General features: G+C 38.6%; 1 protein-coding gene across 2 annotated transcripts in view; it reads left to right on the top strand.

Annotated features, from left to right (window-relative positions):
• Positions 1-23,971, top strand: part of FAM185A (family with sequence similarity 185 member A) — a 60,729-nt gene extending 36,758 nt beyond the window's left edge. The window contains exons 8-9 of one of the 2 annotated variants that reach the window (XR_010430925.1): positions 4,103-13,136; positions 15,215-23,971. Coding sequence is in view for 1 of the 2 variants with exons in the window: in XM_064656414.1 (XP_064512484.1) it covers positions 4,103-4,218 (116 nt within the window). In the remaining variant the exon portion in view is untranslated. Of the gene's footprint in view, positions 1-4,102 lie in introns of both variants that reach the window. The other variant, XM_064656414.1, reaches the window with a different exon arrangement.
• Positions 23,972-26,331: the final 2,360 nt, after the last annotated feature.

Raw genomic sequence — 26,331 nt, 5'->3', positions numbered from 1 at the left:
TTGCAGTCAGAATTACAGTTCTGGTCCCAGGAGTAACACTATCTGCTGTCACGTCCCTCCCTGTTTTCTCTGTTCTTAGGGCACTTCAGAACTTTCCTTCTTTCTTAGAAGCAGTTTTTATTGACTCACGGCCCCTAGAATTGAGTGGGAAGAGCTTTGTTTTACAGTGTCCCTCCAAACACTGCCTTCTGTGAAGCCTTGATCCTTAAGCAATATCTTAAAAAAAAAATAAATAAAGACCCAGGTTGTATCTGGAAAAGATTACATTCCTTCAAATGAAATAGAAAGTTCATCCAACTTTTATAAGACACATTAAATGAGATGCTATCCTACAGATTTTTATTGGTTTCAGCTTGCATTTAACTCAAGCTGTTCACAGCCTTTTTGATATATAGCACAGTCCTAACACCACAAGTGAACAACATTTAAAATATGATCCTCTTCTTGTGTTTTATGGTATGAAAATAGAGGTCTCAACTTCTCCAGTCTTCAGGAAGGCAAGTAAATAAACAGTCAGTACTTGACTGTGTAAAGGTTTGCAAAGGTGTTGTCTTCCCTTACACACTACACATGGGGGAAAAAAACCCCAGTGTTTTTCCTGGGCATTCAGTCAAAAAGGTGGCCACTCAGCATAATGGTGTATCTGCCTTCTCCTGAGCTCCTGCTGCTGTCTTGATTGGTGGGTTTTGAAATGAAATCTCTTTATTTATTTCCCCTCCACCCCCAATTCTCAATCCAGAAGGCTGTTTGCTTTTGTGATTTAATCAAGCTAGCAAAGTCATCCTCAAAATCCACTTATGTTTCCACAGTGTTCAGAGTACAAGCAGCGAGTACAGTTAAGACCCAAACGATCATCAGAAGGTCTCCAACTAAACCTTATTGCTTGATTAGTGCCTCATACACAGAGCTATTTAAATATTTTAAATATCTTTGAATCTGCTACTAGTGATGGGCTTAATAACCTTAAAATAGTTTGAAGATCTTCATCCCTATGAAGTGGAACTTGACGCTCACTTTCTTGCAGGCAATTTGGTATTTTCTGCATTCCCCTCACAGGCAAATCTCCAAAAGAAGTATAAGGAACTAAATATTTTTCTACTCTCACATATCAAATGCAAAATGAGAAACAGAGCTCAGACAACCACTGAGCTTTAAAATGGCTCTTTTAAATTTGCTTCTGTGTTTCTTAAAATCTTCTTTAACTTTTTAGCATAAGTGTAGGAGGGTGTAAGCAGTGCGTGAAACTTCTTTTATAGCACTAATTCCGTGCTTCACTGTTTGCTCCTTGTACAGGAGTACAAGCCATAGTCACAAAAATGGAGAGATGAACTAGGACCAAGCACTCCAATATGCAATTTCTGGAAATATATCTCTGCCCTTCATCTATTGTGTCCTCTCTCTTTAGGAAAAAAGTTGTGTTTTCAATGTCTTACAGCTCTGTTAAAGGATCAACTGAAATTTTCCTTTGTTGGTTCAATTTTTTGTCACTTGTAGGCTATTGGTGATGATCATCCTAGATTTAAGTCTGTAATGAGATGGCGAGTCAGTCTGTGGCTTCTGCCTTACAGTAGGAATGATACTGACACAGTGTGACTGAGATTGCTGCTACCCCGAACAATCAGGTGTGCAGAAATCATACTGGGACATGCCCACGGAGATACCTGAAGGCATGGTGTAATCTGACAACAAAGGACTTCGAAATGACTCTGTCACTGTTGGACTCTGAAAACTCTGTACTTCTAAACGGTTCCTCAACCTGTAGTGAATTGCTGTGGGTTTGGCCCATAAACTTAAATGAATCTCACTTAGAACTACCAAAGCACTGAAACGCTATTGAAAAGTTCTGGCACACAGAGCTGAGTTTTGGAAATCGATGCAGTGATGTCAGTTGGACTTCTGCCACTGTTTTTGCTGTGGCCAACATTTAACTTCAGCTGTGTTACAGAGCAGAGCATGTTTTGCAGAGTTGGTTCAGAAACTGCTTTCCTGCCATCCCTCATGCTATTCCAGGCTCAAACTAGTTCTAAACTTAGAATTCACTCAGTCACACGAACACATGAAGGTTGATCTTGTGATAAAGGCTCTGATTAAAAGATCTCAGTTTAATTCCCAATTTGGACACAAATCTGTATAAATTTGGAAGGTCACTTACCCTCATTTTACAATTAAGAAACTGAGGCTGAGAGAGAGAGTAAGTTGAACTCTATTATACAGTGAGCTTTTCAGAGCATAATTGTGAAACTAAATTTATGTGAAACGTAAGAAGACGGACATTTCAGAGTTGGTTTTTTGGGGTTTTTTTAGGACATCATAAGAAAACAGTAATAGTAGGAACATGTCTGGTCATCTGGATAATGAGGTCTCTTTTCTGTATTTACAGTAATAATGAAAACTTTTCAAATTACTTAACCAGATTAATATGTCATGTAGTGTCATGGCTTAACTACAACTGGCAACGGAGCACCATGCAGCCTCTCACTCCCACCAGTGGGATGGGGGAGAGAAGTGGAAGAGTAAAAGTAAGAAAACTCATGGCTTGACATAAAGACAGTTTAATGGGTAAAGTAACAGCTGCACATGCAAACAAAGCAAAACGAGGAATTCTTTAACTCCTTCCCAGGGGCAGGCAGGTGTTCAGCCATTCCCAGGAAAGAAGGGGATGTAACAGTTACTGGGTAAGACAAATGCTGTGGCTCAGAATGCTCCTCCCCTCCTCCTTCTTCTGCCAGCTTTATATACTAAGCATGATGCCATGTGATGTGGAATATCCCTTTGGTCAGCTGTGTCCTCTGTGTCCTGGCTGTGTCCTCTCCCAGCTTCTTGTGTGCCCGTGGCCTCCTTGCTGGCAGGGCAGTATTAGAAGCAGAAAAGGCCTTGATGCTGTGCAAGGGCCATTCAGCAATAGCAAATGTTGTCAACACAATTTTCAGCACAAATCCAAAACATGATCCGTACTAACTATTATGAAGAAGATTAACTCTATCCCAGACAAAGCCAGTACTTATAGATAGATGTATTGCATTTGCGTGACAAGATTTTGGTAAGGGGTCTACTTACAGGGGTGGCTTCTGTGAGAAGCTGCCAGAAGCTTCCCCCATGTCTGGTAGAGCCAATGCCAGCTGGCTCCAGGATGGGCCCACTACCAGTCAAGGCCAAGCCCACCAGTGACAGTGTTAGCACCTCTGGGATAACACAGTTAAAGGGAAAAAGCTTGCTGCACACCAGAGAGAGGAGTGAGAATGAATATATGAGAGAAACAGCCCTGCAGACACCAGGGTTAGGGAAGCAGGAGCAGAAGGAGGTGCTCTGGGCAGAGATTCCCCTGCAACCCACAGTGCAGACCCTGGTGAGGCAGCTGTGCCCCTGCAGCCCAGAGAGGGCCATGAGGATGCAGAGATCCACCGGCAGCCCATGAAGGAGCCTATGCCAAAATAGGGGAAGAATGTAAGTTCTCCTCCTATGGGGGAAGGAGAAATACAGATAGATGATGTGGTGAATGGACCACAATCCCCATTCCCCACTCTGTCCCACTGATGGGGAGGAGGTAGAGAATTTAGGAGTGAAGTTGAACTAGGAAGAAGGGAGGGGTGTAGGGGGAAGATGTTTTTTAAGATTTGGGTCTATTTCTCATTACCCTACTCTGATTTGATTGGTAATAAAAAATTTTTTTTTTCCTCAAGTTGAGTGTTTTGCCCATGATGGTAACAGATGATTGATCTCTCCCTGTCCTTATCTCAACCCATGAGCCTTTCATTGTATTTTCTCTATCCTGTCCAGCTGAGGAGAGGAGAGAGAGAGCAGCTTTAGTGGGCACTGACATCTAGCCAGGGTTAGCCCACCATAACATATTGCTAGCCCATAATAAAAAGTACAGTATTATAGAATAAGATCCAAAACTTTATTGTGATGATGTATTATGGGAAATGAGATTAATGCGAATAAACTGTATCAAGAATGAAATGTCAGCAGCCTCTATTAAAAATAGACAAATTCTACCAAATGAAAGAGTGTGCTCTCTTCCAGGGAGCTTTGAAAGAATGACAGTGTAAAGATGATACATTTACTGTGTGTCAAATTAAATTAACAAAACTCTCTTTTTCAGGTCACATGAATCAAAAGGATGAAACAGAAAAATGGATTAAGGCTGACACACAAAATGGCAAAGTATATCTTAAAAGCCAAAGTTGGATCCAGTCTGTCAAGCTGAAGAGTTCTTAATGGTGAAATAGGCCAAAGAGATTAAATCAAGAAATTGTAAAGGAACATTTGTGTAAAATTATGGAACTTTGTTGATGTATATTCTTAATATAAGAGAGAAAGGATATTAAAAATGAGGGTGTTTTAATCCAAGATTTACCTGTGACAGTGCTGGTGCTAAACAGGTCTGATGTACTTTTAGTGCCTTTTAGGAATAAGATGGTCTTACATATTCAGAATTTATATACCTTGACCCACTTACCATGTCAGTTTAAAAGCTGGTAGGTTTCAAACAAAAGTTTGGAATTGTCATTTAAAAATAAAAAGCATTTTCGACACTTCTTATCTCCAGATACGAGAATTTACTTCCAAGTTGACGTGCTTTGCAAGCTCTGTTACACTTTTAAATTAAATGTCTCAATACTGTGGAAATTCTATTGGTTTATGCAAAATGCAGAGAATTTTCTTTAACCAAATTGTCTCTATTGTGAATAGGATAAAATCATTTTCAGAACTGTAGTTCTTCTGTGGTCTTCTCGTTTGGTGTTTGGACCGTAAGTAGTTTCTGCCTTGTCAGTGGATACTCTGTGTAAAACTGTTGCTGTGAAATGGCAAAACTTGCTCCATGTCTTCTTGAACTGCTTGTTTCTGGATAGGAATAAGAGCTCTAGCTATGTCTGCTGCTGATCATCTGCAAAGAAAAGCTTTTAAAGTAAATAGAAGTGTAATGGGTCTGTCTGATTTCAAGGAGGAACACTCCACCAACTGGACTTCAGGTGAGAGTCCACATGAACATTCCCCTGAAGTAAAAGCTGCCATAGAATGGAAGTATTGGCTTGGTAACTGAGAACTGTAATCTGTTTCCAGTGACTTCCATCCCCATCCTGCAAGGCTGCCAGTCAGCTCTTTGAGGCAGGAAGGGAGAGGAGGGAGGTGAGAGAAGGAGGTAGGCCCTGCACAAGGGCAGACATGATTTTTGTGAAGGATTTTGTGTTACTGTAACAGAAACACACAGTAAAGTAAATGGAGCTTTTAAAAGCCTTTCCATACATCTGTATGACACCTTATAAAAGAAGTACTGAAATTTGTGTTTTAAAGCTGAAATGTAAGAATCTCTGCCAGATGAGTGGATGGAGAGTAGCAGAGGAGAGTTCAGACTGTCAGCTCTGGTTTTAGGTTGTGTGTGTGTGTGTGTGCTTTAGATCATAATGGTACATTATGAGATGAACTTCTTTGCCACATGATTCTCCAGAAGGTATAATTGTCCCTGGCTAATGGACTTGAGTAGTCAAGAGCAGCATTTTTACTGTAATTTAGGGTGGTTAAAAACTCCACATTCTTTTTGCTGTTGTGTGTACTGTTGAGATGAAGTGGGCACTGATGTTTATGATAAGTTATATGTATTTTTAATATAAATGCTATATATAAAACACTTCTAATAGTATTACTAAATGCATTACAATATTACTAGTTATTATTATACTTTTAAAAGGTACAATATTAATAAATCTCTAATGGGTTTGGATATTCCAAAAAATTTTTGAAACTAATGATTTCTGTGCTGGAGCCAAAGTGAAAGAACCACCTCAAAATTCACACCACATGGAAACATAAAAACAGTCTAATAGATATTTCAGAAGACCAAGTCCATTTAATGTTCCCATTATTCACACAGAGTACAAAGCCTGTCACCCTCTGAGATTAAGGTTGTGCTTTTTGGGACTGCTGCATCAGCAATATAAGAAAGAACATAGTGAGAAAACATGTTATTTGTTCTACTTTCAAAAGAAAGCAAGCTAAGGCATTCATATTCCAAAACTAGCAGGACTTAAACATCAGGATTGTTAGTTACTTGCTTAAAGAAGTTTAAATAAGCCAGCAGAAAAATTGTGCTACCACTAAAGCTAATTATTATATTCTTTCAAAGGTAGTAAATGTTGAGACAAGCTAGAACCTTAATATAAAGGTCAAGAATGAGCTGAAGAAGGACAAATCCTTGGGAGTTTCCCAAAAAACATTAAGTAATGTCTTGTTCTGCTGTAATGAGGTGAAACTATATTTTTCTGTAGACAAGTGAAGATTAGTAGGTTATCAGTAATTAGAATTTGAATGGCAAATCCCATGTGTGCTTTTTTTTTTTTGTTCATCCATTTGATGAGAAGACATGTTCTTGTAACAGGAGAAAATTTATTCTTTAACATTTTTCTTATCTGTGCTCTTTTTAATTTGATTCTCCCGATCTGTCAGCTGCCAGCCAGCTCACAGTTCAGATCTGCAGCTTACTTAGAGACAAGCTCAGCCCAAGAGGGTTTTATGAGAATTAGGGCTCTGGGTACACAGGTGGCTGTTGAGAAGTGGAGAACTGTGCTTAAATGTACATGTAACGTTGCATATTAAAGAATCAGCAGTCACTACCTACTCACTGTTCTCAGTTACTCAAGAATGCTGTACTTGATGAGTACCAGCCATGTCAAGTGTGAAGTTCTGTGGGGAGTCAGAGTGTTAATGGCCTGGAGAGGACTTTCATGGTACACAAGAACCCCAAACACATGCAGATTTATTTATTGCTTACCCTGCATGGGACTACAAAAACTTTCATTATCGAAAGATGAAGACAGCTTGAATCAACATCTGAGGGTTAGAAGTGCTGTCTGAGTGCAGCTGTCTTGCTTGGAGGCATTTGCACTCCCGTGAGAAAGATTTGCAATGCTTCCTTACTAATGCAACAAATGGCCTTTTATTAAAGTGTGATTAGTTTTAAGAAAAAATAATACAGTGTTCTTTTCATGCTCTAGAGAAAAACCCTTGAACTGTAGAAGATTTTGTGCAATTTCTTCATTTTTCATTTGAAGAATTTGTTTATTCAGGCTCTGATCTGTGTTTTTTGGTGAAGGTAGTTATATTACCATCCCAGTCATATCCAAATCAGCATCATTATATTCATGTTTCTCTCAAGACAGCTTGTCTGCAACAAGGGTTTTAAAATAATAATGACAAACATTTTCAGAGGCTGTTTCTACAAAGAACCCTAAAAGCAGTTTAATGAGAAAAATTCATTTTTTTTAGCTGAAGCTATGATTATTATAAGAGCTATGTGGAAACTTAAACAGAAGATAATTTTTTAGGCCATAGAGTCACAGAAGAAATTAGGTTGGAAGAGGTCTCTGGAGATCATTTAATCCTGGTCTTGATTTAAATGGATCCAACTAGACAAGGTGGGTTATGGCTTTGCCAGATGAGTTCTGAGTATCTGTAGGGTTGAAGGTTGCACAGCCTCTGAGATCCTATTGAAGGGTTTGACCATCCTCCTGATTAAAAAATTAGTTTTGTTGTAATCAGAATTTTACGTATGCCACTTGTCCTATCAGTGCACCTTTGAGAATGGTCTGGCTATGTCTTGTCTTCTGTATCCTCTGATCAGAATCAGAGACAGCAAATAAGGTCTCCTCCATCTTGAGCCTTCTCTTGTGACTTAGCAAAGCAATTTTCTGAAGACTCTTCAAAAGTCATGTGTTCCAACCCTTTAACAGTCCTGGTGGGCTTCATCCACACTTGCTCTAGTGTGCCAGTGTCTGCCTAAACACAGATCTGAGTAGGCAAGGCCATTGGAATGACAACATTGCTTTTGGACGAAAACAACACCAAACAAGATAAAGAAACCAGCTACATCAGAAGGTATCACAGCATCTCCAGAGTGATTTTTCATAGCTCTATAGAGAGGCTAAAGTAAATGTGCAGGTCCTTCTCTCTGTTTTTCTATTTGAACAGTGTCTTTAGCACCTCCAAGTATTTTTACCCTTTCCTCCTTCACCCTCTGCTTTCTTTTTGGGCACCCTCTCCATTGTAGTTATCTTCTGTCACCCACCTCTTGTAAAGTGTATTGTTTTAGAAAGGGAATTGAGTACACAGAGGGCAGTGCTATAGAGCCTTACAGTTACCTGCACTGGTATTAGACCCATCCCAAGGCTGTGTTTTGCAGCCTCTCTGATAGCTGAACCAGAAAAGAGTTATCTGCGATGTCCAAAACTACCCATGACCCTTCAGATCTCCCTCAACATTTTGTGGCCACTGCCTCTTAACGGCATTAGAACACAAAAGCAACAAACTACATCAAAATAGGAGAAAATCAGGCCTCCTATCTGAGACACCCTAAAAAGGATTTGAAGGGCAACTCTCTCCTCTCCCTCCTTTCCCAGCAGCATCAGTCTAGCAACTTTCATTACCTTCCCAAGCTGAAGAAACTCAACCCGCCACTTTCAGTCTTTTGAACTCTGTTTCCATCCCTTCTGTGACCTGGCAGTCAGCCCACTCCTGGCTCCACACCCACCTCCCCCACTGCTGCTCCTGTGCTCCAGAAACCTCCCCTGGGCTGAGTGTGCTCTTGTGCTCCCTGAGGAAGAGCCAACTCTTTACATCTCCTCTTCAGGAGATTCAACCAGATCTGGTGTGTCACAGCCACAGCAAGGCAGTCTTCCTCCCTGCTGGCCAATTCCTAAGCTCTGTAATGATAAAGTATACAGCTTCTAGACTATACTAGAAAAAATTCCAAATTAAAGTGCTGTGTTATCTGCCAGTAGTGCTACTACAGTGTTTTTTCTTTCTTTTTTTTTCCTAAAGTGGAAATGCTGAGATGGTTACAAAAGAGGCAGCCATGCCCAGCTGTAATACTGGCATCACCACAGCAGGAAATAGGAAGTGGGCAGGAGTGGAAAAGGGACAAAATTAGTGAAGCAAGGAGAGCTCCTTTTCAACCACTGCAGGATACTTTTTTTTTTAAATCTCCAACACTGACACACTGTATAAACCTCATGAACATAAGGCTGCATCTGTTTTTATATTAGGGAGGCCTGTGCCATGGAGGAATGTGTGCACAACTTATATGAGCTATAAGCTCTGAGCTATAAAACAAAAATCAACTCATCTAAGTCCAAATTCCTGTTTTTCATGGAAACTGCAATGTATGGTGGCTGTCTGAAGCATGTATAAGGGGAGCTGTTACTATTTTTTTGGAAATTTATGATGTCTGATGCCTGGACCTGCAGTTGAATGGTTTGCCAGAAACAGCCATTCATTAATCATCAACACATGGCAAAAAAGATTGTTTATTTAAGATATACTGTACTATGATAGAGGCTGCTTATTTATTTATATAGTGCCCTAAATGAACACATTGATGAGTAAAAGCATTTCAGGAAATAATTGCAATTATCTTTGGCAAAACAACTATCTCCTGGTATAAGTGAGACAAAAGTACTGGCCCAAACACACAGCTTGAGCAGCACTGGAATACGTAATTGCATCCTTTTCCAAAGTTTCAATCATTTTTACTGAGAAGGGGTAGGAAATACAGTTCTGCATCATGGTCTGAATCCTGTCCTTTCCAAAATTCAGCAATGTTTGACTGGGTCCATCATAATAAAAAGCAGAGGTTTTGAAAAAGACTTTTTGAGATGAGGTTACAGAAACCAATCAAGAGTAAAAAGTAATGGAAAATAAAAACTTAAAAATGGGAGAACTGTTTATAGTGCAAGTGCAGGAGAAATCAAGCCAAAGAGGCAAGTGGAGGCAGGCAGCTAATGGGAAAAGCAGGAAGCATCCTGCAAGCATGCTCCAGGTTACCAAAGGTGCTAAGACTACACTGAATCCAAAGTATTCTGAGGCCTATGTCAGCTGCAGTAGTTTTATCATTTTATGGGATCCAGTTCATGTGCACATGATGGCTGAAACATGGCACTCCAGGAGCCTCTGTGCCACTTCCAAGGAGCAATTGAGAGTCTGTGAGAAGACAGTACTTTATTTTTGTTGCTTTTTAAAAGAAAACTTAGGGGTAATTATTGTTAGTCATGTGTAGGTTGTCTTCATTTCCAGTTACATATGTGTTGGACTTCCAGATCCTTCCTGCCTTGAGACCTGCATATTTGGATAATACCTAAGAAATTCTGCTTTTTCAGGAAAAAAGAGTTCTTGCAATCTCCTTTCCAGCCAACAGCAACCATCAGAAAACACAAAAACAACAAAACCAAACAAAAATCAGAATGTTCTTCAAATGTCAAATATATTGTAGCTATTAAGACCCAATGTAATTTTTCTTCAAAAGGCAAAAATTTTAATAGCACTTGTTGATGAGTCACTTGTTAACAGTGTAGTCATAATTTTAGGAGAAATGTAACTAGTTTTATATCAGTGCATACAAGAAAGAAGGAAACATTTAATTTTGCTCTTAAAGAAGATCTTTCGATGGAACAAAACTGTTACAGATGAGATGCAGTTTGGGGAGAGCAGAAGAGTGGCTGGCTTCTGTTGTCAATGACATCTTTCCTTTCTCATTTTGCATCTAGAAATGGTAACACAGAATGTTTTACAGTGAAGTGTTTCTCTGAAGATGCCACCGTGTTATTTCCTGTAGGATTAGTCCAAAGCAAATCACAACTGACACAACTTTTTCCTACAGAGGCTATGCTTTAAAAAGTGGTTAGTTAGCTTTCTTTTTCTCCAGTAGAAGAAATAAACTGTACCAGTACTATATTCTCCCACAGATAGATTATCCATGATTCTTTCTGGCATTTAGAAACAGGATTAATTGACAGGTCATTAGCCTCTGGACACAGAGACCTTTTTTGTCTTCTAACATTTATTAAACCTGGAACCAGGGCAGTATGTCGGCAAATATGACCTCGAATGCTGCCTGATACTGGAAAGAATGGACAATTTATACACTAGTAACTGTTTCCTATGAAGCTACATTGGACTGAAACTTGAAGAACTTTGTGGCTCCACATGTTTTCTATTTTAATCCATCAAAACAGTAAAAATCAAAAAAACTTTGAAAAATAATGTGACACAAGAGATGTGCTCAATATTTGAAAGGTTTAGTCTATTAAGAGATGTCTGCTAGGACTGGTTAGTGTTTAACAATAAATAGTGGGGAATTCCTTTGGCACAGTGAAGTATACAGGATCCATAGAGATTTTAGGGCAACTTTAAACTAAAAACATATTTCTTCCATTGCTTATTTAGAACCTAAGCCACTAGCATGTTTAGTTCTCCAGCTGAATCTGATTTTTACATAGATGACCTCTTCCATCTCTTTAAACAGAGAATGAAATGTCTCTGCAGTGTAGGTTTCACACATGCAGAACATCTGAAACCAGCCTTTACATCCTGTGAAAATCTAAGAACCTGAATGAGGTTTTAGAGTTAGTTTGAAAACAGAGAATGAGGCCCCACTGTTTATTTTCCTGACAACCTGTTGCTTATTATTCCTTACAAAAAACATACAGGTTGTGACTGAAACACGTAGTTTTATCGAAATATGTTGTGACGGTGACAATACTGTCATTGCTTTTGATGTCATTGAAGAGACACTGCAAGATAACTAATTATAGAATCATGCTGTGCTTTTGATGTAGTTATTGGCAAAAGATAAATTTTTTATCATTTTTGCCATATTGGCCTTAAACTGTAATGAAAAAAAGATTTTGCTAAAGTGGGAAACATGCAGGATGTGGAATATATGTGAATCTAGCTGTGAACTCTCTTTTATCTTCTGAATATCATTGGCCTGTGGCCTGGCAGGGTCTAGGGAGGGTCTTTGGACCTGTTGGAAAGAACAAGCAAAAAATATCCAGTGCTGAATTAATCTGCATGATTGATCCGTCTGATAGTTTTTGTCCCAGACTCAGAGTTTCCTATCATAGAACATATGGTGCAAAGGATTAGAGGCTGAGGCTGGCAAAGAAAAGGACCATCCACTGTCCAGAAAATCGGGCTCAAAAAAGTAAAATTGGCAAAGTTTGCCTAGTTCTAAAAATCACAAAAAGGGCAAAGATAACACTGGGCGGAGATGTGTGTCTCATGGTTGCTTTTTTGTTTTGCAAAGATCTGTAACTCTCCAGGGTTTTCTTTACAGTAAAAATAACTGGTTGAGAAATTCCTTGGCTGAGTCAGAAGAGTTTAATCAAGATGCTTGGAGAACCCATAGCATATGGGACTCTGAGGCAGAGGCATAATCCTCGGTCATCCAGGCTGCAACAATGCATATAAGTCATGTCAGGTCTTTGATCGTGGCTCACCCAACACAAGTTGGAATTCATACAAATTTCTGTTCCTATTACACCTCACCTCGACGGGAAGATGGATAAGCAACCAAGGCCTTAGAGGGCTGAAGCAGTGCAGTGTTGCTGCTCTAAAGAGTGATGTGAAGTCACAGAATAAACAAGTCAACAACAGTAACCTGATGATAAAAGAAAATCTCTTGAGGCTTAGTATGAGAAAAACTGTAAATCATAAAGCTATGAAGAGATTAAATGAATCTGAATTCATTTAGGTTGGTTTTTTTCAATTACTACTCTCGCATACCAATCTTTCAAAGCACTTTCTGTATCTAACAAGCATTTAATTAGAAGTAGAGGTTTTAAGAAGGAAGTTCCGAGATGACATTGAGAAAACTAAGTCGGAGAGAAGTGAATATAAGAGCAATGACAGCAGAATTCTTTGTGGTTAGACATGGAAATAACAGAGGGGTGTTTGGAAAGTGTGAAGTTCACTGGAAATATCTTTGAACTTATTAAGCATTTACATTGGTCTTGTGGTCTCTAAAGTGACTAGTAAACCCTGGCATGGTTTAGCAGGGAGTGCACTACCGACCATGGTCCTGTTAGAGTGGGGTTAGAGCTCTCCTAGTATAGACTCTCCATATAAGATGGTATTATATATTTCTTAGTCTCATAAATTTTTATTAAGTTGTATACTCAGATAATCAACCATGTCTAAACTTTAATTCCTGTCCAGTTTCAGGCCCTGTGGCATGTCTGGCCACTGTGCCTGGGCTGTGATGCTCTTAACCCCCATGGAAGGGTGGTGTTCATTGAAGCCACAACTTTTGAGACTCACAGGTGAAAAATCAACTGCAAACTCAGCTCTCCCAATTTTCAAGAAGGGTAAGAAGGGAGACCCCAGCAATTACAGGCCCTCCAGTGTCACTTCAGTGCCTGGTAAAATTATCCAGAAGGTTATTCTGGGAGTTACTGAAGAACATTTGAGAGACTATGCAGTCATTGGGCATAGCCAGCATGGGTTCACGAGGGGAAGGTCCTGCTTAACCAACTTAGTTTCCTTTTATGACAAAGTCATCCATCTGGTTGACCAAGGGAAGCCAGTAGATGTGGTGGGTTTGGATTTGGCAGCCAGTCACCAGTGGGGTTCCCCAGTGCTCAATTTCAGGGCCTGTACTTTTCTAATGTTTTGATAAATTATCTGGAGGCAGGAATCAAATGTAAAGTTTCCCAGTGATACTAAATGAGAGTCCTTTAAGGGTAGAGAAGCCTTACAGAGAGATCTCCATAGAGTGGAGAGCTGAGCAATCACCAGCTGTGTGAAACTGAACAAGAGCAAGTGCTGGGTTCTCCACCTGGGATGGGGGAATCCTGGTTACACATACAAACTGGGAGATGAAAGGCTGGGGAGCAGCCCTTCAGAGAGGGATCTGGGAGTTTGGGTTGATGGCAATTGAATATGATCCAGCAGTGCCCTGGCAGCCAGGAGGGCCAACCGTGTCCGAGGGGGCATCAGGTGCAGCATCGCCAGCCGGGTGAGGGAGGGGATTGTCCCGCTCTGCTCAGCACTGGGGCAGCCTCACCTTGAGTATTGTGGACACCACAACATAAAGAGAATAGAGAGCTATTAGAGAGCATCCAGAGGAAGGTGACCAAGATGGTGAAATGTCTTGAGGACAAGACTTACAAGGAACAGTTGAGGTCACTTGGAGAAGGGAAGGCTGAGGGGCGACCTCATGGCAATTCATGTACAACTTCTTCAAGGGTGGGTAGTGGAGGGGGAGGAGGGGGAGGTGCTGATCCCCTCCTCTGCTGACCAGTGATAAAGCACAAGCTGTGTCAGGGGAAATTCAGACTTCAGGAAAAGGTTCTTCCCTAAGAGGTCAGTCACTGCAACAGGCTCCCTGGGACAGTGGTCACGGCACCATACCTTTACTCATTCTCTGTAACTATCCTGTGTTTTGAGCACAGGCCTACACCTACTTCTGCCATATACTGACATTCAGTCACTGGGAAACAGGCTCCCACAAACTCTTGGAGTGAGCTGAAGTATATAATGTGATGGCTGAGAGCGTTAGGCCGCATCTGGTTTTCTCCTTCATATTCCCGTGTGCCCTTGAGGTGATATCCTGTGTCTGCAGAAACTTCCCTAAATGGACATTGTCTGCCATAAAGATAGATGGGGGTCTGTATTTCTCTTCACTTCTGGCTGACACTAGAATATGTAGATAACCCCACCGGACCACGGGAATCCTAAGGCACCAGTGTGGACACCCCCTAGTTAAAGAAGCAAGTTTTGGGGTTCACAGCCACCTCTGAATTAAGATTAGGAAAATCTTCATCCTCTTGGTAATATTTCTACAGTACAACCTTCCCAAAGACATTTCAGTGTTTTGTCAGTAAGATGCAACTGGAGACATCCAAGAAGAGAAGACAATGACAGGCTGCAGCCAAGTACTGGTTACGTGTATCAGTTATCTGTAAATGAAGGAACAAGACACGCAGAAGTTAGAAGATTATTGAACAGCTGAAAGAAAAAACACTAAGCACAGCATTAGTTTCTGATTTGTGGGAAAACTATATTTTAAAATGGAAGTAAAGTTTCTGGCACAGCAAAATTCTTGAGTCTCTCCAAGAGGCTCCACAGAAACTGTCACTTTCTAATATTAGATATTAGTTAACTGTGATTCTAGTCTAGTCTAAAGTATTGTGGGATTTTTTCACCTACTGAGGATGGTTTAACTTTCCCAACCATATATGTCCATGTAGGACATAGAAGCCCTTAGCATTACCTGATATTGCATTGCTCTCACTGAACTATTAGGATGCATTTGTATCAAGGTTTTTATCTCAGTTCTCTGTTACAATTTGGTGTCTCACACCAAGACCTTTTGAATGTCTAGTGGGGTTTTTTAGCTCTGAAGCACAGCTGCTTAGTTTCACCTCACAACTCTATTTTTCAGGAACTTGCCATTGATGCTGGAAGTTGCATTTGAGAAAAACATGACACATAGAGTCTTCAGGGTACATAAACAGCCATGCAAGCTCGTAATTGCTCCACTGACCTCAACGGGAACAGTCAAGAATACATTATGCAATACTTTAATTACCTTGTTCATTCAGGACCAGAAATCAAGAGGGAACATAGTAAAAACCTTTTAAAGATATTTGATTAAAATCACTGGAGCAGGATGATGGAAAGAGATGAGGGTTTCACTTGTATTAAAGAGCCAATCTCATGAGAATCTAAAAGGGACAAGGAGGCAAGATGAAACTGGGACCTTGGAATGCTACCTCATGACAGTCCTCCTGCTATATAGAGGAATGTATATGTGCTTTGCTTATTCCAGATTTATTTATATGCTCAATATTAAGATCTGTAATAGATTAATAAATAGATTAAAATATCATTAAGTAGTTTAATATTCCTATTGAAATAAAAAGAAGTCGTTGGCTCTGTAGTCAGTAATTGGTATCAGATGCATTTAGAGAAATCTACATTCGTCATACACTCAATCTATTCCCTTTAGAGGACTGAATTACAGAATTCATTGTTCATTGAACTGTGTCTTCAGAACTTTGCTATTTAAATAGCCAATTCATTTAACCAGAGATTTATTTTCAGTTCTTGCTGTATATTTTCATGTGTAGGATATGTTTCCCACAGCAACTTCATTTTTTCCCTATGAAATAAGAATTACCCATGAATCAGGTTCATTCCCTGAATAAGACTCAGGACAACACTGCTGAATATTTTATAGAATCAGCATTTGCAAAATGACTTGTACCTGCCCAAGGTGTACAGAAGCATGACAGGAAGGCTCAGTGTACGTTCACTGAAGTCACTGGAATTCACTGAAATACAATTTGTCCCAAAAGATATGATTAAAGTGATAAGGACTTCTAATTTTAGCGTAACCTGCATAACACATCCAAAATATTCTTAGTGAACATGTATTTCTATATTAATTTTTTCCCATGTTCTCTTTCTATGATTTTTTTAAAAATTCATTTTCTTGAATATAATATATTCTGATGTTGCAGGACACATTAACATATACCCTTTGGAACAGGTTCATTCTGATTTTAATCTCCTGACCCTTTTTAAACAGTCTCTGAGTGGAAAATATTTCCCTACTTAGCAGCTGGATACCCTCAATTTACACTACAGATTGCCAAAGGATTTGTAAGACCCATTAGCTTTAACATCCACAAGTGTACCCATCTCATTTTATGGAGCTGCAAGCTGGATTCAAGTCCAAAAAGGACTTGTAAACCTATGTGTAGGTTTATTTGGAAGAATCTTGATGTTCTTTTCTGAAAATAGGGTATTAGCATTTAACAGATTGGCTTTATAACTGTTTAAAGAAAAGATACCATCTAGGAACAAAGTGTTGGAAGGGGATTACAGGGTCCCTGAGTTGACTCATTGTTCCCATTTGCAGGAACTACAAAATATGACCCAGTTCACTCCCTTACCAGGAGCCATACTGACATGCCTTAAGAGTTTGCCCCTGCCTCCTTTCCTGGGATGCTGTTTCACAATTCACTGCTGTGATAATCAGAAAATCTGCCAATTGCCAGCCTAAATGTGTTTACTGACTTTTTATGGTGTATAGTTTTTTGGGTTTCCTTTCTTGGTATATAACATATAGCGGGAAGCACAGCAGAGAAGACTGATTGCAACCTTACCTGATTTCAACTACTCTGGGAAGATCTCCATGCACAACTTCCATTACCACTGTCATTGTGGAAAAACAGCTCAATATCTATCTAAAAGCAAAGGATACAGGAGATGGAGCCCCATGTATATAGTAATTAATGGTGTACAATAGGTATCTCAAAGAATAAACCGAGGGCTATTGTAAGATACAGTGGCCTGTCAGATCTGAAACACAGCCAGTGGGTTTTGGCCTAGAGACTGAGAAACTTATGCACATTTGGGAGGCACACAACTTGATTAAAGAATATCTATAATTTAGGACTGGCTAATTAGTCAGCCAAGTAGTCTCAAACTAGTTGCCCAGGAGGCTGTGTTCAACCACTAGAGGGAATGAGAGGATGTGAAGGCTGTGTGGAGCACTGAAGTGACAGCCAAGGGTTGTGGAGATGGGTGTTGGAGAGGAGGAAGGCAGAGACAAGTGATGGCTGCAGACTTACTGGGGAAGGAAACAGAACATGGGTGCTTCAGTGGGAAAAAAAAGGGAGAAACTGGTCCAGTGAGTGGTGAGATTTTAAAGGATAGTTCAAGCTGAACATTTCCAAAAGTAGTAATAAACTTGTCTATTCCCACTTGATGGTGATGGAAGTAACATGACAACTTCTTCCACGAAATTAAAAAACTTAAATCTGCAATTTAAAATTGCATTTGCATGCTTATTGTCAGAATGCAGCAAATATTTTGTTTTGCTTTTAAAGAAAATAATTAAACCTACTGAAACAATTAATGACACGAAAGCAAGAGCTTTTAAGTCAAAGTACAGGGAAGACATATAGACCTTCATAATAGCAATAATTTCAAAAGGGAACACACATTCTGATACAGGAAAAGGATAACTGAGATGCAAGACTTAAATCAAAAAGAAATTATACAGAAAATACAGGAGGCAAAAGTGCTGAAGTTGTAAGCTCACAGTAAAGAGGAACTAAGTTTCACTATAGATGAATCTTAATCTAAATAAATTAATTGCTGTAAATAATCGTAGTTTTTTTCAGATATCTAGACATCCTGAATGAAAATGAGCAGCTTTCCTGAAGAGATGCTAGTTAATTGAATATGGCTGGAACTACACATGGTTTTATTGGCAATAAATACCTACTAAAGAGTGCACTTCATTAGACTCCCCAGCACACTCGTGACAGTGGGAACCACTAGAAAAACTGTCACATTAACTTGGATATTAAGGGAATATTCATATAGCCCTGGTATAACTATTATTCTAAGTCTCCTTTTAGTAGTCAACAAAGACGGGGTTTCTCAAGGAACTGAGGAAAGGTTTCCTGACTGTTGTAGAAACACTTCTCTCCACTGACTATAAAAAACCAGGCTCCCTTCCATAGGTAGAAGTTATCCAAATAACTCATAAATTTTATTTTCCAAAGGATTTAGTTGCTTAGGCTTAGAATCTTCAAAATCATTAAGCATAAAGTTACATCTCTGAGTGCATCAGGTTTTAGGCATCTCTGCTATTTCAAAGTAGCCACTTGCCCTGCCATGTACAGCCACAGGTATTAAGTTCTATTGCCCAAGTTTATGCTTTACCTGGGCTCAGAAAGAGCACAGGAAAAAATAAAGCATGAAAATACCAAGCGTTATTAAAGCAAAAACTACCCTTTGGAAGCACCCAAAACCCTGAGAGAATATTTGCAGGGAGTATCACTAGAAGCCCTTCTTCCTTCACCCTTCCCTAGACATCAACCCCCAGAGAGACCAGCTTTTATCTGATAAGGAATGGACACCTTTATATTTTAACTGCAACCAGTAGTATGCCAAAGCCTCTCAAGAGCTAAGGCTCAAAACTTAAAACTCAGGGAAAAGCAGCTGAACGATGCCAGCAGGTCAAATTTCTGAATGAAATAGTGAGTAATTCTTTGCAATAGCAATCCCAGAACTATCTCCCTATTTCTTATACATACCTTTGGGCAACCCGCTATGTTGCCAGATGTTAGTCTGTGGCAGTGAAATGCCATTGCTTTCACAGCTTCATCTGTCAGCTGAGGGCAGTAAGAGACATGGCAGGGTTACAGGTATTTTGTGACCTCAGTTACAACACATGTACATCAGCCCTTGGATCCACTTCGGGCACTTCAGTTCTCCAGGCACCCTTTACTAGTAGTGAAGTCATTCAGCTGTTGGCTGTGAATGTCACTAGTAAAAGAAGAGGTGCATTAAAGGGCTATTTTCCATTGCTTATATATTATACTTTGAGATTTTTTTTTAAAATGAAAAAAAATATGTATAAATTACATTATTTTCTTGGAAAGAAATGGGTAAGAACTTCAGGACTGTCACTCACAAGTTCTGGGTTCTAATATGCTCTGTGGGGTTCAGGACAGTTAACTGTGATACTGGTTGACTACAATTTCTATCCTCCTTTTTAGAGTGAATAAACATCTGCAGATCCTACTGACTCCAATTTCAGCACCTTTATAACTCAGATAGCTTTTTCATATGCCCTGTAAAACAGATAGTTTTGGAAAAGAACAAACTCTCGTGAAAGGTCACAGAGATTCTTAAAATACACTTTTCTCCTTTGCACTCTAAACCTTTTTTACCTTTTGGCCTGAATCTTTATGAAGCCTGAAAATAATCACTTCTAGGCCTACAAAGGGAAGAAGGTAGACCTTCTCTTGAAACCTTTTCTGGAAATGTTCTCTTGAAGAGAGATACCTAAAATCATATTTCTTCACCCAACAGCCCCATGATTTGAGCATCACAGAACATTTAGCAGCTCTACCAAAGCTTTGGCTTCAGTGAGAGTCTCTCCTCTTCTGTGATGTTCAGCTTAAAACCGTGGTGAGATATTTGTTACTGAGTTATCTTCCAGGCCTGCTAATCTTGGCCTAAGGCTAGTGTAATTTGTCATCTACCGGAATGCAATTCTACCTCTATAGGGGAAAGAAGGAAATACTTACATAGCAGATTGAATAAAAAACATTGGCTGCATGAAGCTTTTCAAAGCTTTCAAGACTTAGTCCTGAGGTAAACACATTAAGGATCACATGGATAAATAACACATGCACACACGGAGAGGCACAAAAATGCACCTATTTATCATGGACAAATATTACATATTTATCATTTTGAAAAAAACTCTGCAATAATCAGACTATTGCCACTAACACACAGCTATTTTTGTCTTACATAAAACAGGAACTTGCACATTAACATACCGTTGATTACTGGAAAATTTTGCCTTTGTTATGATGAAAAATTATGTGATTCTGTGTGATTTTCGTAAGTCTCACATAAACAGATGCAAAGAAACTTATCAAATCTGAAATTTGTATCATAGCTGGGAATTTCAGAATTTTTGACTATATCCTCACTCCAGTTTCTTTTTTCTGCCCATCAGTACAGCTCTAGGAAGGCAGTGCTTCTTGGGCTTTGGGTTCTTGTTTTATTTTACAAAATACTAGAATGTCAAGTGTTTTAACTTTGGACTGGTTAGAGTGGACAATTCAGAATTCATATTCTGGATCGGCTTCTGTGCCCTTCCTATTTCAATCTTGGCTCTACAGGCTGTTTGTCACCTGTAACACAGAAACATTCTCAACTCAGCAACTGAATGTTTATTATCCATGTGCAAGAGAAACTGCACACCCTTCAGAATTAGGCCTCAGATGTGATGACTTAATCACTACATTCTCAGCTAGGGTATGTAACACGAGCTGAAGCCAAGATTTCAATGCCTATGAGATATGTTTATCTTATTTTTACTAACATAGCTTGTCTACATACATATTTAAAATATCCTTCCAAGTTAGGTTTGGAATTTGCTCTTAACTCTTAAGTCTACCCCGGCATTATTTTGCAAATAGCATTGAAATTATATTTGCAACCAAAGGAGATGGAGCTTTGTTTGCTCCATTCATCTCTGTATCCCTGGTTCTATGCTATATTTACCTTCACAACCTCTTCTGTATTTTCTTTAAAGTTTGCAAAATCTTTAGACACTACAAAAAATCAAATGCCATATGAAGCAAATATAATTTTCTAACTTATTTGCATTATTTTAATTCTGTGTAAAGAAGGCCTGAGGACACACACAAACATCAATGAAAATATCAGATACTAAAGTGCTGCTCATTAAGTGAGCATCACCTGAGTTATGAATGAGCAAAGATCCTATTTACAATATATGGGATCACATAAGCATTTACATACTGTTATACTGCCCACAGGCAGTGGGATTATAATGGGATTACTCTCTACAAATTTTCCATAAACTCACATCCTTACATTCAACTTACAAAAAAGAATTTGCCATTTTGTTTCAAGTTGCTTCATATCTCTTCTTCTTTCTCCTGTCCTCCCTGGATCCATGACAACATGGCTTCTGCTACTCCTACACGTACTCCCTGCTGCTGCTTTCTTCTGCAGAAAGTTCAAATTCATATGGCAGACGAGGAAAGCGTAAGCATTTCTTTTTCAGAATTTTTTTTGAACTTACTCTGTGTAATGAGAAAACTGAAATAGCTTCTTAGCCATAAGCACAGCACAACACAGAAGGTAATATTCTCCTCTGAGAGCAGCAGCACTGGCACTACCCGACTTTCCATGAGGTACACAAGATGTACATACTTGGTCATTGTTAAAAACGTGGAACTTTACATGGAACAGTCATGAAAGGCGAGTCAGAATTATTCCCAAAGAGGCGAATCCTAACGGCCTGACGTGTATGTTGGGTAGCAAGATTCAATCCAGATGCAGCCCTTGTGGTACAACAACAACTAACTCATTTTTACAATATATGGCTATAAAATGATGGATGTTGAAAATTTATAATGGAAAAAATGTAGAAGCCGAAAACTGGGATTATGTGATGGCATTGCCTGTACCTGCAGCCTTATGATCTGCAACTGTTTATGGGCATGGAATTGATAGAATTAAAAAAACATGATTTAAGGATTTCTGTTACTTATGGTTAGGAATGATTCTCAGTTACAGAAAGAAAGTGCTCTTATTTGGATGTAAATCCTCTCTCCTTCCTAACAAGAGGGATGGCTCTTTTTAATACTGTAAAGTTACTAACTAGTGTTTATTTCTTATATTTTTCCGAAATACAAAGCAGTAAATCTATGCAATCATATTGAATTCATCAAATCTCCATAAGGATTTTGGTAAACTACAAACAATCTGTGATAAGGACAAAAAATTTCAGAGTTTAACTATACATTTTAGAAACAGTCATCTCTTTCTCTTCATTCTTAATTTTCAAACTGAGTTCATTTCATGCTCACTAGATTCTGTATGGAAATAAACAGCAAAAAACTGACCTCTATCCACCCTTTTCATGCCATAATTGAATGGATCTCTGCTGTATGGAATTGTAGGAATGAAAGGGTAGAATAATTTTTGAGACTGTAGAAAGGTGTAATGAAGAATGAATGATGATATGCAGAGCAAAGTAAGATCACTTTTGGACATGGTTAATTCAAAGAAATAGGGAGGCTTGCAGGGAACACTGAAAAATAGGTGACGTTTTACCAGAATCCCAGCGCCACTGATGTTTTTGCATTGTGATGTAGAAAGTTACAATATTTTTCCAGGCCAGCCTAGGGCTCTCAAGCCCTAAAAAATTCCAGAAAAATTAATCTTAAAAATCAATACATGTGATTACATGTAATTACATTCAACTTGTTAAGATGGTCAATACTGTCCAATGCCTGTATAGTAAAGCTTCCATCTAAGAATCACCGCATATTTTAAGACATTCTCTTCAGCAGAACACATATAGTTTATCCTCATACTTTTTAAGCAAGTATAAGGTTCAAGAATTCTAAGCAGAAATAATTCAATTGAGAAAGGGAAAAATTTTATTTTCCTACCTGTTGAAAAAGAAAGAGTGAAGAAAAGTAGTGTGATGTGAAATACTTCCACCAAGGCTCTCATAAACATACATTTACAGATGCACTCCTCCAAAATTTGGGGTTGAAAGAACTTTTCATAATTGTTGGGGGGTTTTTTTAGAAGAACAAAATACTATTTTCTAGGACCAAATAATGTCTTAAAATTGCTGCCTTACAATTAAGGGCTTTATAGCTACAGCTATGGCACAAGACAAGATTTGAAACAGTGCAGTCACACTCATAGGTGTATGAACACCCTCCATATTCAAGACAACAGGGAGGTGAAAACTTCGGTAAATTCCTACTTCAGGAGTGCAAAAGGATCCAAAGATGCTTTGTGATTTTTACTGCTTGTACACCAGGAAACAGGACAATGTCTGATCCTAAATACTCTAAACTGAAGGAGAATTGAATGTTGATTTTGTAAAATGTATTTTGATAGTCACAGCAGAATCTCTCTGTACTTCATACAATAAAGTAAACTTTATTGAAAAGCAAAGTTATCGCTTTATTCCGCATGGTTAATAAATTATCTACAATTAGGCAGTGAACAGCACTGCCTAATTGTAGGCAGAGAGGAAGTGTCAGCCTGAAAAAATAAGCCCATGTAAATAGTGTCTGGAATCCAGATGTGGACACTGTACTGGTAATGCTGAAGAGTGCGGCTGGAGTTCAAATTTTGCAAATTCCTGAAATCTCACAGGCTGAATAAAACCAAAGAATGGAACAAGGAGAGAGATTTCCAATCCTGGAAAATCCTACTTATGAAAACACATAAATTTGCATTTCCCTCAGCAGACACTGTTATGTAGTGAGCATTACTTTCAACAGCTTCATGAAAATCTACAGATTCCAAATTTTTGTTGACCAAAGCACTCCTATTCAAGACAATAAACCATTTATGTACTTAAACCCAAAACAGGTTTATGCCAGAACTTGAATTCCTTACAGCAGAGACTGATAATGATAAGTGTGACCTTTAGGAACATAATTTCTTCTTGTATTTTTCTTTATTTGAAAGTGTTCCCACTTTAATGTACTTGCTAAGGAAATACTAGAAAATATTATAAAGATTTTTTTGCTACTTGACAACTAATGCTGTTATGTCTTCAAAGTTAATTTATAATAAATTTATATTATTAAAGTGACATTGAATCACAGAACAACTATTTTGTTAAATGAAAATCAAGGTCTACTTTGAATTATTTCATTATTATTTCCAGATTTAAAAACAGAAAGAGTGAAGACTTGGAAGACAAGAAATGTCATTAGGAACCATCTATTACATATAAAAACTAAGATATTTCTATGTTTCCAAAAAGAAACCTCTTCAAATAAGCTCTATGCAGGAGGTCTAATCTATATGACATTTTAAACTATTATTTTTGTATCTATCATACATACAAAGGAGCCAATTATCAGTAGTTTTATTAGACTTCCTGATTTATTCAGTAGTATTCCCTGATAAATAACATCAGGGATCCCCATCCAGAATACTGACCTAGTTCTAAAAACTTTTATCTTCTATACTAAGACTCCTGACATTTATGAAAGATATGGTTGGAGCTGTATTATCATTGGAACCCCTGGAAACAGAGGCTGGCAAAACAAATACTGTGCAACACAGAGAGTAAGATCACTCACTCTAGGATCACTGACTCTCCAAAAACATATTTCCTCTTTAACATAAAAAAAATCCCCTCTTGTGTCTTGGATGAATCTTCTGTTGCCAATGCAAAAAGGAAGACTTTGTCCAGCATCTCTCTATAGCATATATTTTACCATTTCCATTTAGAAAACAACTTTAAAATAAAACTTCTTATTCCTCTGTAACAGCTGGGGGTTTTTTTCGGTCAACTTTTCCTTTTTTGTTCTGTTTTGTTTACTTTACTACATGAGGCCTACAAACAGTAGCAGAACATCATTTATTATTATTTCACCATGGTTCCTGCAGATGGGAAAATGGGTATTAACTACACCAGTTGGTAAGGGTCTTCACTTGCTATAGGCAAAAGTCACCTGAGGCTATGACATACCAAAGAACAGCTCTTCTTTATTTACATTCACAAGCTGCAAGTCTCTGCCTTTCTACCGTGGACTGCAATGAATGTACCATCTCTTGCTAACAATAACCATGTGCTACTATTTTCAACTTCTTCTGAGATTTCTGTTCACATATCTCTTTGTAACCTTCAGGGTCAGCATCTGTAATGTATCTCTATGTTCCAGAGATATACAGATGTTACTTCCTGTTCATACTCCAAAACAAGTAGATTGACCCCAAAGTGACTCCAATATTGGAAGAAAGCTTTTAGGAGGTATCTCCCACCTTCTGAGTCATTTAGTACTAAATTTATCCTCTAAAATGGTCAGTTTTCTGCACAGGTTAGCCACAGCCAGGCACCAGTTTCATGGATCCAACACTAGAAGAGAACAATGTAATTCTTACCATGCAGATTCATTTTGCCATTAACAATACAAATGTGGCAGAACAAAGTTCAGTTTCACATAGTAAAAAGCTCCTGGAAAATGGGTAAGTTCTCACACAAATGTATACACTAACTATACTGTTTCCAACACCTGAGCTAATATAAAGGTGGGTTAGATCTCTTTACAGGAACTGTAGAGACAATTTTCCATTGCAGTGCAGAAATCTCCCTGTGTAACTTTGTGTACAACAAATGCCATAAAATTTAATTTCTGTATCCAATACCATTTGCTGTTAGAGCAGATCATAACTTACAAACTATAGTTGCCAATGTTTCTTCAGGCTAAGTCCAGACAACAGGGCTTCCATTGTAACAAAACGTCCTGTAAAAATATTGAGCCTGATTTTCAACATTGCTCAGTACTTTTAATTCCATCTGATTTGTGTTGGGACTCAAGGTGTTAGAATATCTGGCATCGATTGCAATTACTCTCTTTGTTCTTAATTCCTATTTTTATGCAGAATTAAGTTTGTAAGTCTCCAAGTTTAAATCTCTCTTTCTCTATTCTCCCAAGTGATTTGGAGGGATAATAGCTGAATTTGGAGCTCACTTTGATATATTTTAACATTTCTTTTTCCCTGCCTTGGGAGTGTGTGTGATTTGTCACATCCTTTCCTTTGGAAATCAAATGCAACTCATTCATTTGCAGCCCATAGCTGGTCGTATCTATTAGACCTGATAATATTTTTTCATTAACCTTTACAAGGCTCTCCTACTGGCCTAATTTTCTAACAGACCGAAAAGTGGAGCCAGGCTATCAATTCAAGTCACTGCAGATTCAGAATCCCACTAAGAGTAAAAAGAAAGAGGTAATTGTGGAAGGTCAAAGTGCCACTTTTGGTTGTGTGGGGTTTTTTCACCCTATTTAGAAACTTATTATTAAAATATTAGCAATTATTTATGTTTCATCCTGGCCTTCAGGACCAGTCAGGATCTGAAGATCATTAAGTACAAACACATAAGAGAAGAAAATTGAGCTAAGTGTTCATATATCCATATAACCTCTACTCAGGAGTGCC

This window comes from Pseudopipra pipra, chromosome 5 (genome assembly GCF_036250125.1).
Source record: "Pseudopipra pipra isolate bDixPip1 chromosome 5, bDixPip1.hap1, whole genome shotgun sequence".
NCBI lineage: Eukaryota > Metazoa > Chordata > Aves > Passeriformes > Pipridae > Pseudopipra > Pseudopipra pipra.
The sequence above is the reverse complement of the archived record's forward strand: the minus strand, read 5'-3'. Positions and strand labels throughout refer to the sequence as shown.